This window comes from Lepidochelys olivacea (genome assembly GCF_965140295.1).
Source record: "Lepidochelys olivacea isolate rLepOli2 genome assembly, chromosome: 12".
NCBI classification, from domain to species: domain Eukaryota; kingdom Metazoa; phylum Chordata; order Testudines; family Cheloniidae; genus Lepidochelys; species Lepidochelys olivacea.
This window is the reverse complement of record NC_140422.1, coordinates 7,515,614-7,532,138: the sequence shown is the minus strand read 5'-3', so window position 1 is coordinate 7,532,138 and position 16,525 is coordinate 7,515,614. Positions and strand designations below refer to the sequence as shown.

General features: G+C 45.1%; 1 protein-coding gene across 1 annotated transcript in view; it reads left to right on the top strand.

The window, feature by feature from the left end:
* Window positions 1–472: 472 nt before the first annotated feature.
* Window positions 473–16,525, top strand: part of NLRC5 (NLR family CARD domain containing 5) — a gene marked incomplete at its 5' end in the record, with an annotated part of 76,402 nt that continues 60,349 nt past the window's right edge. The window contains 6 exons of the mRNA XM_084645001.1: window positions 473–580; window positions 1,226–1,520; window positions 4,191–4,256; window positions 9,284–9,352; window positions 12,914–14,669; window positions 15,627–15,710. Of these exons, the coding sequence (XP_084501127.1) occupies window positions 473–580; window positions 1,226–1,520; window positions 4,191–4,256; window positions 9,284–9,352; window positions 12,914–14,669; window positions 15,627–15,710 (2,378 nt within the window). The remainder of the gene's footprint in view (window positions 581–1,225; window positions 1,521–4,190; window positions 4,257–9,283; window positions 9,353–12,913; window positions 14,670–15,626; window positions 15,711–16,525) is intronic.

Sequence of the window (16,525 nt, the reverse complement as noted above, 5' to 3'; positions counted from 1 at the left end):
AACTAGGCCTCAGAGCACCTCGGCTGCTGTGATCTCCACGTGGGAACGGAGGTACAAAAAGACAAAGCGTCTTGCGGAAGGTCACACAGTGACAGAGCTGAAAATAGAATCCAGTGCTGCCCTCTTCTAATCTCGAGATAAAACTGTCTCACGCACACGGACATGAAACCCGATGTGTAAGGAGCTAGACTGAGTCTACCAACTCATTTCTCCCAGCCCAGTCCTCACAGGGCAAAACACTTTGGTCACCACTCACGTGGGCAGGATTTGAACTGTTCACCTGGAGATGAAAGGCCCTGTAGCCCAGTACTAGTCCCAGTCCCCTGCTGCTCTCCTAGACAGAGCTCCTAAATCGAAACGCTGGTAATTGCATATGTCATTTTGTATTTGTTCATGCGTATTTATATCCTGCTCTGTTAACAGTCCGCTTCTTTCTCCGTAGGAGGCTGCACAGGACAAATCATCCACTTACATGCTCAAAACATGCATCCAAGAACCGATGTCTATTGAAAGTGTGATGTCTACGGGGGCCGGTAATTCTACAGGAAATGGAGGAGAATCCACAGTTACATTTGAAAATGTAAATGTCTAGAAAGAAAGTGACCATCTCAGGATGCAGGTAGGAGATCTTCAGTTGGGTAGGGCAGAAAAGATTGTGAGAGTAGAACATGGACATGGCAGGTTTTGTGTTGCCAAATGGGCCATGAACGTGTCACAATTCCCACTGACGTCAATGGCGCGTGACTAAAAGTGGCTGCATCAGTCCCCCAAATAGGCAAATATAACCCCACTCCTGGAGTCCAGAGCCTCCCAGCCGCTCTGTTTTATGACACTGTGTGAACTATGACCCAACTTGCCCTATCAGTGAAGTTATTGATGATGAAGTTGTACATAACTCTGCTTCTGTTATTTATTTCTAGCGCAGAAGCCCCCGAGCCCCTCAAAACGAGGATTGGCTTGCCATTGTGCTAGGCATTGTACAAACACACACTCCAAAAAGCGTCCCTGCCCCAAAGAGCTCCTAGTCTAGGGTTCTGACAATAACAGCAGGTGAATGAAACAGACAATTGGCTGGGGATGGATGGGCAAGGGAACAATAGAGATGGGGTTTTGTATAAGCAGCCTAACCAAACAGTAGGCAGTAGTGATTTGGAAGTCTTAGGGTGAAAGCAGGTTTCCATTATTCCCAATTCCACTGCTAACCAATCCAGTTTCTTCCCTCCAGCCCAAGATGGAGGATATGGATCTCCAGAGGGCCATAGCAAATGCTCAGCCACAGCTGGTGGAGTCCCTGAGTCATACCCCTGAGTGGCTGCTTATGAAAGCCAAACGTTTCCTCCCTCACATGGACCTGAGCCACGTGGATGGAATCACTGACCGCAAAAAAAAGGTCTTGTTGCTCCTTGACACACTTGAGAATGCAGGGCCGATCATTTGGAAGCAGTTTATCCAGTGCGTCTGCATGGAAGGCAACCTCCCCATGGACCTGGAGATACAACTCATGAGTACCTCAGGAGAAGGTAAAGGAGAAAGAGCTGGGGGGTTGATCAGTAGCAATTCACACTGAAACACAGTCCCCACTGGCTCCTTCCCAAACAAGAAGCCAGAACCTTGATCCCTAGCATCACCACTCCTAGTAGTACAGCTGATGGGTGAACTTTGTCCCTGGTGCAGCCCAGTGGCTTCGACAGGAGTGAATTTTGCATTATGGGAGTGGATGTTTTAGGATGGAAATACAGTAAATGGATCAGTTTGGACCGTGTCCACTTTGCTCGTTCTGGCCCTGATCCTGCAAGATACTGAGCGCTCTCAATTCCTGTTGACCTAACTGGGAGTTGAGGGTGTTCAATACCTTCCAGGATCAGGGCCTGTCTCTGAATGATCAGAACATCCAGTTCCCAAACTGGAAATGTGCACAGAGGCAAAATCGCTTTGGAAGGACTCAGGGCATTGACTAGTCCAAATTGGGACTCTGGTATGACAATGTGTTCTGCCCCATACGGATCCTGAGAGCTTTGGTGAGAGGACAAAGAGTGATTATAATATATACATCAGTCATTTTATTTCACATGCATAATTATATTGATATTGTTGTTTAAATCATTATAATTGAATGTCCCACCTGCTAGAACAATTTATCCCACAATCTTTATGACTTTATAGCCCTCCAAAGGTCTTGAGGTGGTTTTCTCCCTTTGCAAACATCAAAAGAAATGTCTTCCCAGTCTGATCCATACAGTGGAATACGGGAGGTGGCTTTCCTCCACGTACGCTGTTGTCATTGACAATGAATTCCACTGCACAGAGTGTTACAGACACCAAACTCTTATTTAATAGTTCCTGACACATTGGGTAAAATCTTGAGCCCCATCGACTTCAGTAGATCGAGGATTTCACCGAGGGTATCTTCTCTATTTAGCAGTTGGATATCCTCAGCCCTCAGCTTCCTGCTTAGCAGGAGGTTATGCAAATAACTGACAGCTTATCTAAGCAGGCTGGTCATGCAGGCAGTCTTGTTATTGCACATTAACCCTGTTTGCCTCCATGAATAGCCAAGTGCACCAGGAGCAACCCACACAGAAAAGGAAAGGGGAACAAGGTTAAATCCAGCCACAAGCTAAAAAGAACTGTCCTGTACTTTCTTTGATCCAGAGTTCAAGCTAAAACAAGGTTTAGCCTCAGAGTTTAGTGGGGGTGTTTTTTTAAAGTTTCTTAGGTTGTAAAATCTCTAGATCAGGAGTTGTGTCTTCATGTGTTTATTTCACATAGGGTGGCCAGATGTCCCGATTTTATAGGGACAGTCCCGATATTCAGGGGTTTGTCTTATATAGGCACCTATGACCTGCCATCCTCTGTCCCCATTTTTCACACTTGCTGTCTGGTCACCCTAATTTCACAGTGTCTAATACAATTATTGTGATGGGCGCCTCTGAGTGCTACTGTAATACAAATATTAAGTAATCATTTAAAATAGTCATTGTTCATGGTTTTTGGTACCAGGCAAGTACAACGCAGGGACTTTCTACATGCATCTCTCTGCTTCCTGCTTTCAGCTGGGCCCTGGAAATGGAAATACCATAATACTGAACTGATCTCATTGTACTTCCAGCTTGAGCAGAAATAACAAATGCTGGAAATGACAGGAGAAAGAGTCTGTTCTTGGGAGTTTAATGTTTTTTAGACCAAAGATTCTCTGATAAATGCTGAGCTTTATTCAGACCAAAGCTCCAGACCATTGGAGGTTCACTTATCACTAATGATACAGTGATCAACATTTACCCTGAACTGGGTCTGTGATTCTGCAGAAGTTTCCCCAGCTCCTTTCCTTGCCACAGAACTTTGCTCCAGAGTCTTTTTCATTTCAAAAGGAAAATGTTTTGTTGTTCTGATTGTGAAGAGAAACTGCCAAATGGAAGCCATGTACAAACCAGTGTAGTGACGTCTGTCTGAATCTGCAGGCAGGCAGCCTAAAGCAACAGCTGTGAAATAAAACACCTGTTTATTTCTTTGGGGTGTTTACTCTGGTACCTAATAAGTTCTGTATTGTTAACTATTTAGCTTAGCAGTTGTGCTTATCTCACAAGCCAAAAACATTTCCCACACATTCCTGGATAACAAAAACCTGAACTATTCTCCACCAGCTGCTGAAACGTCTGCCTTTTCCTTGACAGCTATGATGCATTAATCATTAATGTATCATCAATACAAAAATCCATGGCAAACTGAAAATTTAACATCAGCCCGGAATCTCCAGGCTTCCACTCTGGAGTGATGCAGAAACCAGGTGATGCAGGAGTAATCAGGTTACCTAACAAATGAGAGTGTGGGTCAAATTTAGGCTGAGGCAGGTTTAGTACTGCAAATATTGTGAGTCCCATCAGAGCAAACTGCATTGTGTAAAAGTTGAAGCTTCACACCTCTCTGGGAGCAAAAGATTAACTGTGAGTCAGGGCACATATGAGGAGGGACACAGTGCCCCATGCCTGTTTGCAACACAGCAGACTATTAGACACTAGTCAGACATTGTACCGGGGTTTCCTTTGCAGCACTGTGTGTGTGTGTTTGCATGTTGCATACCTTTGGTTTTGTCAGGCTGGTAATGCCACAAACAGGTGAGCCTAACCCATTTGGAGCACGTTATAGGAAGGCACTGGCAATATCCTAATTTTATTTTAAATTAATAATTGTAGGTAATTTAAACCAGGAACAAGAAGCCTTTGCAGGAGCAAGTACTCAGTCTCCTTCTCAACCTGGAGGTAAGCCTGGTATCTATGGCATGAATGCAAGGGGATAACGTTCTAGGAGCTTCCCAGCTCTCTGAGAGGTAGCTGTCTTGGGGGTAGGGTTGCCAATTTTGGTAGGACGTATTCCTGGAGGTTTCATCACATGACATAATCTTTAATTCCTGGAGACTCCAGGACAACCCTGGAGGGTGGGAACCCCTACTTGGGGGTGGAGCCAAAGACCAGGACATTGCAATAGTCGGAACCACCATAGAGTAGGCCACAAACTGAGCCCAGACAGAAACGCACTGTGAGGGAACCCGCTTGTACCATGTTCTCTCATTCTCTACACGTTGCAGCTATTTGCCAAGGTTTTGATTTCCCTCTTCGTGTTTCAGAAAAACCCAATAAGCCCTGAATTCACCAGTGGTCTACTGATTTGTTTTTCCAGTCTAGAGAAGCTCCTAGCCCCAGAGCATTATAACATGACCCTCTTTGGCTAATTCACTGCATTTGAATGACTGGCCTCACTGAGGGTTAGTTTGAGGAAACTCATTTGGGTTTTATGCTGATTTAGTGATGCTTAATGCTTGGCTGCCTGGTTTCCTGACTACGGATTGTGGTCCAAAGGTCAGTGCGAGGCCTTTAATCCAACGTATCAGGAAAGGCTCAGACTCCTCCACACACCCCAGTTACACATGACCCCCACCATGCGGTTCGTGGAAGCCATGTAACGGCCATCCGCGTGCCAAGCCTTGTGTATTATTAGATGGCTGTTACACCGCTAAAGAATCTCAGTGGGTGCCTCTCATTCGAATGGTGTTTGGTTTCTAAAAATCAAACCACTGGCACACCTCCCCGCCCACCCGCCTGAAGAGAATTACAGCAGATGGAGAAAGGCTGTGGTAAATATTGCCACAGCACGATCACTTCCTGAGCTGGGAGGCAACTGTCCCACAACCCAGCAGCGACAGAAGAAGCTTGCTGGGTGTTGGTTAGCTTTTATATAGAAAGCTCTCACCTTACTGCTGCATCCGCCTCAAAGGTGTAGGTAACTAGAAATAAAAACGCTGAAACGAACCCTTTGTATTCTGTGCTCTGCAACGTGAAAAAATCTGCAGACAGAGCACGTATAGCTGAATTTTTGAAACCTGGGGTGTCAATGAGTGTCTGAGAACAGTGCAAGTTGATTGCTGTGTAGGGCTCTGTGCTTGGACAGGGACAGGCTGAAAGTCAGTGGCCAAGTGTGATTTTGCATGGTAGAGAAATAATTGAGCAGAAGGCCGCTGTGCTCTCCAATTGCCTACGAAGTTCCCATTAGTGTTGTTAAGCGCTGAGGAGAGTGGTGAGGGCTGCTAACTTGTTACAGCTACTCCGTGCTCCTGTGCTCGGCACTCCGATGCCAGCTGCACTGGCAGTTAATGCCGCTTACCCCTTCGGGAGACCTCAGTGTTATTTGTCAAGAAAGACCACTGGCTGTGTTCGGTGGCGAAGGCACTTGGCCAGGTTTATTGTCAGCAAAGCACAGGCCTAGTGCCTTGGCTCAATGGTTACATGTACACTCACACATGTGTGCCCACAACAATGGCACCGGGCTAATTGGCACACCAGGATGCTGTCCCCTAGGCAGGACAGCAATGCCCCCCGTAGGACTTCTTTTATACATGGATACAAACAAGTTACGTATTACACTCCGGATGTTAGTTACCGCCCTTGTACCTGCTAGTTAGAACATCCTCATCCATTATCCTGTCATCCCCTCCTTATCTTACGAGGGGTCGATGTGTTCTTGTACCATCCCTTAAGAATGTGTTTACACAGTTACCTGAGAGATCCGTGTGTTTTTGCCCAGTCAGGGATGCGCTGACTTGGTTCGCTGACACCTGGCGCATTGCTGTTCTGCGAAAGCCAGGCCTACTCCCGGTTCAGAGCCTTTGGTTCATACAGTGACTCCTGCTTTGGGCTCCAGCCAGGCGTACGTCGGTCTGTGAATTTAGAGACTGGCTAAGGTACTTAAAAGTTAGGCTGACACAGCTGCATTGGCCGTGCGTGTGAAAAAACCCACACCACTGAGTAGCACAGTTTTGCCGATCTATTCCCCAGTCCAGATGCAGCTACACTGGGGAAGTGGTGTTCCTACACGGATGGGAAAAACCCTTCCATCAACATAGGCTGCATCTGCACTCTGGACTACACTACATTACGCAGCTGTGCTGGGAGAGGCACTGTAGTGGAGACATACCCTAAGGCCTGGAAAATTAGGTCAACCCAGCGACGTAGCTCAGGGGTGTGAACAATTCACATGGAAGAAGTTTTCTGTCGACTTAGCAACCACTTCTCGGAGAGGTGGGTTTACTACAGCGCCGGAAGAGCCCCAGCAACTGTGCCGCTGCAGTGTTTCTAGTGTAGACGTAACCTGAGGTTCAAATTCGTAGGAACACGTAGCTCCTGCAGGGTGCCAGGCAGCATGTGGCTCTGAGTCACTATTGCCAGTGGCCCTGATGTCTTGTCATTTGTGCATGTGCAACGCACACCTATGTTTTGCACTTGAGGGTTTACACACACACAGCTAGATAGCCATGCAGTCCTCGTATCCCCAGAACTGTGCGTGCACGCGGAGCAAGCACCTGCATAAAATTGGCCTGCGTTTGTGTGTGCGCAAACATGACTGCAAATTGGGACCAAGATGCCTAAATTACAGTGTGGTTATGGAAAGGTTAAGGACATTGTGGGCTGTTTTCTGTGGTACAGTGTGCAGCGTTTGGATCTATTACTGCAGTCTTGAATCCGCAAGACTCGCTCTCTTCTACATATTCAAAACCACATCCTACACAACTTACCTCTGACTACTTCCTTATATAATGTACAGTTGAGAGGAATTTTTAAGACTACAATACCTATACCTCTGAATCCACTTCTCCCTACAAAATCTCAGTATGGCAAAGTCCTGGCCCTTTAAAATTTTGTCTGCCCAGCTCAGGTCTCTTTAGACTGTAAGCTCTTGGGGGCAGGGACTGCCTCTTACTATGTATGTGTGCACCACCTTGCATCATGGGGGGCCCTGATCCCAATTGGGGCTCCTATAATATAAATAACTAATAGCAATGAGAGATATCCTTTATCAGTAATGTTAGGAGCTAGGTGAAACCTTGTTATGGAGTGAGTTAAAACCTCATTGAGATTGATAGGTGTGAACACATCTTTCAATTAACATAACTGTAAAGGATAAACCCCAACCTAAACCACCAGGAGTATGTGAACCCACCCAGGAGCGTTTGCTGAGTATTGTTTTGAGTAGGCGTGTGCAGGAACGGAAGGGAGGGAAGGCAGAACACAGAGAAACTGAAAACAGACAAAAATTGTGAGAGAGACAGACAGTTGGAAGAAGCAGCTGGAAGTGCAGAGTCTGACCCTGGAAGAAATCTAAGGAAAGGCTTTTGGGGCGGGGTGCAGATTGAGAGAGAGCTGTAACCATGTTCCATTGTAACAGGCCAGATTTCATAAATTCCGCTACCCGATTCTGTCAGGGACTGGGGAATTGCGCACACACATCCATCACAAGAGGCCAGGCGACATCCCCAGCTGGTGGGTGGACTCATTCTGCCTGATTTTAGACACCCATGAATGTCATCGGTTGGGATGTTTGGCTCAGTCTTCATTAGGTTTCTGTCTTGCTTAGGAAAGAGGGTTTAAAAAAAAAAAGAGCCGGAGGGAGGAAAATTCAGATGCAAAACTGAATCCGGCCCCTGCTGTGCCTGGCCGTACTATGGTGATGGACACTTGAAAACGCTACTGTAACTAGACGGCTCATAAGGGGGACTCCTCTCTCCCTGATCCAGAGCAAGTCTGCCTGTTAAAGGTGAATGGCCTTTGTGGGGAGACTGGAATATGCACTTAGATTGCATGAAAATAATTGCTACCTCTAATGAGCCCAAGAAAGAGCTTAGGAGGCTTTCAAGACCTCCCACTGAATGAGGCTCCCCCATTCCCCATTCCAAGCCACGGCATCCTTGGAACTCTGGTGGGGTACCGATTCATGGCTCCGTGTTACCTGTGCAGTGAGTTCTCCTCTGCCAATGCTCCCATGCTTAGGTAGAAATCCATTCGCATGCCACTGTGTGCAGCAAACTGTCTCTGTCACTCTACTCCAAATTGGACCAGTGTAAGATGATCAAACCCCAGTTAGCCGGGCATCCCTCCAGTTTTTAACCTGGATATAAATTACAGTTAGGAATTTTGAGGCGCTTTAACCAAGCAAATGGTTTTGTTAAGCAGCTGGTGCACTCTGGGTGCTGCTTATGATGCTGACTGGTATTGTCTTCAGTCTAGCTGGCAATGAGAAAATAAGATCCAATGACTGGCAATGGAAGCTAGACAAATTCAGACAGACAATCAATAAGGAACAATGAGGACTATTGGCCATCGCAACACTTGGATTCTCGATCACTGGCAATTCTGAAATCAAGATTGGATGTTTTTCTAAAAGACCTGCTGTAGTGCAAACAGGAATTAATTCAGGGAAGTTCCTACCACCTGTGTTGTACAGGGGGCCAGACTAGATGCTCACAATGGACCCTTCTGGCCTTGGAGTCTAAGAATGTATATTGGCAGTCTCCGTGCACTTCGTAACAGTCCCTCAGAGAATGGTCTGGTTAATGTGTTGGTGATCAAAGGGTCTTAGCACCGTGCGTCTTAACAAATGGTGAAAGGATCCGTCGAAATCATCAGACAACCCGTTTTCTAAGTCTGAACACTTTTTTTTTATAAATACCCCTTTTAATTTAAAGTGTTGCCAGTGAAGATATTTCAAACCCACAAACAGCCTCTAATGTTACACTGAAATTTTTATGCATCCAGTCAACTGTGGGATCAAAGTGACAGAATTTACACCCTCTCCCTGATACATGAAGCACAAATGAGTGTTACCCCCACAAATCAGGTGATGTTGATGTTCTATTATCCATCCCCATATAGGCATGCTTTTACCTCATGGATGATGTACCATGTGATCTCAAACTCACAATGCTGCATTAAGATGTTTGCTGCTTTTCAACTTTCAGGACTTGAAAGACGTCGTCATGGAAGCAATTCTCATCCCAATGGTAAAGAGTCTAAACAGCAACGATTAGGTAGGTGGATTTCTCAAACAATGCAGGAGCATGTTTGTATTGGTGTATAGTAGTGAGCGTAGCTGCCTTACAAGCAGTTGACCTGGGTTCGATTCCCAGCCAATGCAATAATGGATTTTCTCCTTTGTGGGGAGGGAAAGCTCAGTGGTTTGAGCATTAGCCTGCTAAACCCACGGTTGGGAGTTCAATCCTTGAAGGGGCCATTTAGGGATCTGGGACAAAAATCGGGGATTGGTCCTGCTTTGAGCAGGGAGTGGGACTAGATGACCTCCTGAGGTCCCTTCCAAGCCTGAGATTCTATGCTCATCTGGGGGGAAATGCCAAGTTATTGACTTTGTATGAGTCACATACAGTACTGACCCAAGGGTCCGTTATTTTTCTTGCATGCCAGTAAATAAATCAAAAGCACCACTAAATCATCCTTATGGGAAGCCTGTGTTGAGAAGCTGCATTATCTCATATGCAACTGATCTTAAAAAGAACAAAGACGTTTGCAAAAAACTGGCTCAGAGGTGCAATAAAAACCCTTCTGGAAAAAAATGGATTAAAATAATCTAGAATAAAAACCTTCTGACGGAATTACGTGCCCAGAAGGTATCTCGCAACTTGTTATGCATGAAAGATTTTTTTATATTTTTTTAGACTGGGGAACCAGTTCAGGAAATATGCACATTTAATACAAAACTCCAATACGCCTTCAGAGCTAGTGTGGCACATTTGAAAATGCCCTTGTAGGATTTCATAACCCAGAGAAATAGAGGAGGAAATAAATTTCCACAAACTGTAGGTGAGACAGAATAACACCAACATTGTCCATATGGCCTGAGCCAATACCCACAAAACATTAATGGACAAATTATAGCTGACTTACATTGGTGCACAATAGGAAGCAACAAAGGGGCTGGAGAGAGCAGGGGTTGTAGGGAGCTAGCTAGCATTTCCAGTAGGTACTAGTGTGTTCTCAGAGGGGGCATGTCTTAGGAGGTCAAGAACAAGGCCTTGATCCCACCACATTGTGAACTCGGAGAGTTGTGTGGAAACCGAAATGGGTGCAAAGCAAAATGTTGGATTTAGGCAACTCTCAGCTTGGAGGGGGCTGGACTCTGATCCCAGATCAGGATCCAAATTCATGACTGTAATTAAAGACTGTATCATAATGCACATGCACAAGGTGGGTATGAGTTAAGGTTGCACAGGCAACCCTAATTCTGGCATTGCCTAACTTTTGGGTGCTTGACTTTGCAACCTTCATATTCTTTTAACTTAGTTTTTTTTAAATGTAATTTCTAGGGATTTTTAAAAACTTAAAAATTGAAAAAATAAAACCCAGCAAAATTCTATCTTGTGGAACCATACCGATCCTCTATCTTGGTCAGCAGCCTGGCTGGGATATTTAGATCCACAGCACAGTCCTCTACCATTCAAACTAATGGAGTAGCTGGTAGCAGTAGAAGACTTATCTTTTATGTGGACCTTCCCCTAGAGGGGAATGGAGACACACATTTTACCTGTATGTTTCACACCTATTTGCTAGACAGCAAGGCAATGTTGAGACTCAGAACTCATGGATTCAATTCCTCAATTACTGGAGGCAAGTAAACTCTAGTTATGGACTCTTCTGCCCCTTCTCCCTCCCTCCCATTTCTCCCTGTCTCCTTCTGCTCCCTCTCCAGCCCCTCCGCCAACCTGGCTATCAACACCCCAGCTCCTGCCCCCAACTCCTTCCTCTGCCCCCTGCTCCTGCACCTGTTGTCCCACCCCTGCAGCTATCCTGACCCCTCCACAGCTCCTACTCCTACTTCATCTTCTGCCTCTTTCTACTCCTGCCTCTTTCCTCCCCTTCTGGCTCTAGCTCATATCCTTCCCCAACCCCCATTCCTCACCTCTCTGCATTTGAGCCAGGTTGTGTCTTCCTTTTCCTCCATGCTACCTGGGCACGAGCAAGGGTAGCTCTGAGAACACAGGAGAGGCAGAGTCTCCCTGCTCTCAATTCCAGCGCCTGCCGCTACATCAGCTACCAGGAGGAGCAATGTCACAGGAAGTCCAGCTCATCCCTTGCAGCCTTGGCTGGAGCATGCTCAGTTGCTCTGTGCGGATGGCGCATGTGCAGGCTGATCACAGATAGGAGCTGTGAGGGGATGGAGCATCTCAGTGCAGATGTAACCTTCAGAGAATTTAGCTGCCAAACGCTAACAAAGTCCTACTAAGCATGTGGGAACTGAGATTTTTTCAGAGGCTAATAACTTGGCCACATTTGGGCAAATTTTCCACAGGCACAGCAAAAGGCCACCTAAAAGTCAAATGTCAAGTCCCCCTGCTTCAAAGCATGGCTATACTACAGCTGCTCAGTGATGTGGTTATAAGGATTTTTTTAAAACAGAAATGGTTGAGCCATTTTAGCTGACATTTTTTCAAAAGATTCATCCTGAGGCAGACACCCAGCATGGGAAATTTCAGCCTAAAGTTTGGCAAAGTTAGAAGAAACTGAAAATAGGGTCTTATAATGGGAAATGTCAGGCAACCTTAACTATTGGCATCACTACATACAATATCTATAATAAAAAAGAGAAATACATGCAGATGCCATCTGTAAGGGACTCTGCTCTCCTGAGGGAGTGAACACCTGTTAGGTTGTAGTCATTGCCCTTTATCTCCTGCGTTCTTGGCAGCCTAACAAAACACCCTAGGATCTTGTTTGAAATAAAAATAGTCTAGTGTCTCTGGGAGGGATCTCAACAGAGAACACCTTTCCTCAGAGTTCATCAGTGTGTTACTGGGCTGAGTTCCATACAGAGAATTGATGAGATTGCTCAGAAGACGACAAGGCTATTTTGTGTATTTCTGAAACAGCCACTGGGGTCCTAATGGGGACATTTTCTAACCCTTGGCTAGTTTTATAGATCCATAGATTTTAAGGCCAGATGGAACCTTTATGATCATCTAGTCTGACCTCCTGCACAACACAGGGCAGAGAGCCTCATCCAGTAATTTCTGCATCAAGCCCATAACTTCTGTTTGAGCTGTGAGCTTGTCTTACTCCCCATACTGGGTGAGGGAGAAGTGTGAATCCATAAAACCAGGTCCATGAGGTAGAGGATAGAAGACACGCTACTTTGGCAAATAACGCTATGTAATTGTGCATGCCTGTGGTTTGTTATTGCAAGGTCGCACAAAAGTGCTGCTTTGTTTACTAATTACTTGGTGTACGGTTGCTGGGCTGGATATACTGCTTTGCGATTGCAGGGCTGCTGGTATGGATTTATTGTTTTAAATGCAAGTTTAAGCATGGAGTTTTTTAAAAAATTACATAGGTAAAGAATCACATGGACTTTGCAAATAGATCTGCCGGGCGGGGGGAGAAGTACTTGATACCATGAACCTCCCAATGCAAATCAGGATCTATTTCAGTGGTTAAGCAACAGGTCAGATCCTATATGAACAAGCACAGCTCCACGGTCTCACTGTGTTTAGTACGGTGAAGATCACTTTTCATGAAGCTGATATAGCTGTTTCCCATTACCACTCTCACACACACTCTCTCTGTCATTCTGTGTCTCTCAGATTCAGCTGAAAGGTACCGGCATCTCATCATTACTTCAATGTGCCAAAGGTATGGAAATGAGAGAGCAGCAGGAGCAGCTGTCCTGGGACAAGTACAGACACCAGCTTTCAGCCAAGCCTTCGTCAACGTAGTCATCCGGCAGAGTAAAGCTTCCCGACTAAAGGAGAGAGCAGATAAACCCAGAGAGGACTTGGCAGGCATGCAGGAAGCAGAGGAATGTGTGGACACGGCTGTGAAAGTCTCAGACCTGTTTGAAAGTGTCGTTAGCTTGGGTACCACCAAGGTTATCCTTTTGTTTGGGAAACCGGGGATGGGAAAGACCATGCTGATGCATAGGCTTTGCCAGAAGTGGGCAGAAGGAGCCTTGCATCAATTTCTGTTTACTTTTCTCTTTGAGTTTAGGCAGCTGAATCTGATCAGCAGAAAGCTGACTTTAAAGGAGCTTTTGTTTGACTTGCTCCTTCAGCCAGAAGATTGCCCTGATGCAGTATTTCAGCACCTCCTGGAGAACGCCCAGCGCGTGTTGTTCATCTTTGATGGGCTGGATGAATTTGTGGGGAACATAAGCCAGCCATCCTCACCTTGTTTAAGCCCTGCCCTCCACAGGCCTATGTCCATATCAGAGCTGTTTGCCAATTTCTGCTTTGGAAAACTTCTCCCTGGGTGCACAGTGCTGGTCACCAGTCGGCCTAAGAAATTACCTGACTTTCTGTTAAACAGAGCAGATCTGCTGGCAGAAATTTGGGGATTTGACCGCGAGAAGGTTGAAGAGTATGTCAGCCACTACTTCCACCAACATTCCTTCAAAGAGCAGGCCATTGCTCACCTGAAAAACAACAGCAAGCTTCTGAGCATGTGCTTGATCCCTGCCTTGTGCTGCATCGTCTGCGTCTGTTTGGAATATTTGCTGAGGAAGCGTTTGTCAAAGGTGGAGCTTCCTCAGACCATGACCCAATTTTATATCAAAATGCTCCTCATCTTTATAAGTAAGCAGCAGACAGAGAGCACTGTGAGTGAAGACACGCAGCTGAATAACCACAGGACAGCCATTTTGGGCCTGTGTGACCTTGCACTGAAAGGCCTGGAAGAGAAGAAGCTTGTGTTTTATGTCGATGATATCCCAGAGCATGTTAAAGAGTTTGCTTCCCTACATGGGTTGCTGACTGTCTTTGAGGTCAAGAGGAGTGACAGCCTCCCAGAGGCCGGCCATGCCTTTGTGCACTTGAGTCTTCAAGAATTCTTTGCCGCTCTGAACCTGATGATAAATAACGCAGTTGACGGAAACTACCTGAAGAAAAAGTTCTCTCTGAAGTCAAAGTGGACTTTAAAAAATGAAGCCAGGACCGAATTCATGGAGAATTTTCACACCTTTCTCTCAGGCCTCTCGTCGAAAGAGTGTAGGACGTTCCTTACCCTGCTGGCTGAACGAAATCAGGCGTGGGTGCGGGACAAGCAAGCCGCTATCTTACAGTCATTGAAGAAGCTGGCAGCTACCCATCTAACGGGGCCTAAGATAATTGAGCTGTGCCATTGCGCCTATGAAACACAAGACCTTGAATTAGCCAAGCATGTCGGGAGCCAGTTAAATTTCAAATATGAATTTAGAAACTTTAGATTGACACCTCTAGATGTTTCAGCTTTGGTTTTCATCATTAACTGTGGCCGGGATTTGACTCACTTGGATTTTGCAGGCTGCCCCATGGAATTAGATTGTTTGGAGGTTCTAGCCAGCTGTAAAAATATAGAGCACCTGAGGTAAGTAATGCATGAAAGACATGTGCATTTAGATTGAGATTTTTGAAGGGATTTCTATGCCCATTTACCATTAAAATTAATGGGAAATGGGTATCTAAATTACCTAGCATCGAAGGGCTCAGATATCTAGCCATGAAGTCCCAAGCATTTCACCTCTGGGTTGCTGGGTCACAGCCAGCCAGCACTGATAGCTACTCAAATTTGCTGCCCATCTGATTGCCATTAGATATTGTAGACGAAATGAGTCTATTATCTCAGTCCAGTTTCTACTGGACAGGTGCCCCATTGCAGTGGGCCGGTTCAGCGGAGAGCTCAAAGATTAAGAGTGAACTACCATCACATCTCTAAAGCTGGTACTTGACAGCCTCCAGGTCGGGAGCTAGGGGGGCAAAGTAGGCACTTCAAACTCCAGAGCCGTCAATTTGATACCTTTTATGAGTGCTCAGTTCACTTTGAAGATTGCGTGCATTCCAGGTCAATGTGTGCTACTAATTTACCATAGTGTAAAGGTATGTTTCTCCAATAACCGCTTTAAAGCATTCAGACAAAATTCATCCCTGGTCTAACTCCATTGACTTCAATAGCTTTACACACAGGAACCATTAGTTGTTTCCAGTTCTTAAGAGTCAGATTTTCACTGCTCACTGATATAACCGTGAGCTGAAAATGTCCTTAAATAAGGAATTACTTATCTTTATCATAGGGCTAGCAGAATGCTCAGTCATACTGTCTCCACAGTTTAGTAACAGCTACTGCATGAAGTGTCTTAGTAAGCAAGTCAATAAAGTCTTTCCCCCTTTGTACATTTGATTATGTTGAAATTGTATTTAAAGAACTAATATGTTTAGAAATAAAAATGATGCAATAAGGTGACTGGATCATAGATAATGTTAGAACAAAACAGAACTCTTTATTTTTTTTCTATCATGTTTTAGCCCACTTTTTTTATTGTTTTAGCTTTAGGAGCAGGAAATATGGTGATGAATTTGCAGCTGCTCTTTCCAAAAGCTTACCGAAGATCAAGAGTCTGAAGAAACTAGAGTAAGCATTTAATATTAGGGTCAACCCATCTTACTTTGCTCTAGTGCTGAATAGGAATAGGGAATGGGTTCCCCTTTGGATTTTGTACCACCATCTTATGTCATATGTATTTTAAATCTTTTGCTCTGGTTGATGTGGTCTAAAATATAATCTGTTGCATTTTATAGTGCTGCACAAAAATAGAAATCCATGAAAAATGTGATTGTATAGGATACCTTCTGTGCATTGCTATCAAATGCCAGGAGATAGCTTTTTGGTTTTCAGGTTTTCAAAAAAAAAAAAATCAATTTTTTTGAGGAAAGCAGAGACACTTTCTGCAAAAAAATGAGTTAAGTTGAAAATCCAATTATTTGTCCAACCCCCCCTCCCAACCCCCTCCCTAAAACCATGCTTCTATGGAAAATTTTTGACCAACCCTAATATCTGTACAGCATAGGAAGGATGGTCAATGGAGGTAGGTGTGGTGATCCGTGGGTTACTTGTCTAGGGTTGTCTGTCGGGTTCCACTGTTGAAGCTGACTGTGGTGTCCAAGAGGTTGATGCTAATGTGAGCGTGTTCCAGAGAGCGTTTAATGGATGGGTAGCAGTTGTTGGAGTTGTGGTGGAAATCTATATGACAGTTTAAGCCGTCTGTCCAGAGGACAAAAATATGATCAATATATCTCACGTGTATCACTGATTACATGGTGCATTGTCTCCATGGACCTGTAGTAGTCAAATCCTTGTTACCTATTTATCAATGAATTATTTTAGCCCCAAGATCTGCCTAACACTCCTAACTACCTAAAATAAACCCCTACATTTTTGATAGACTG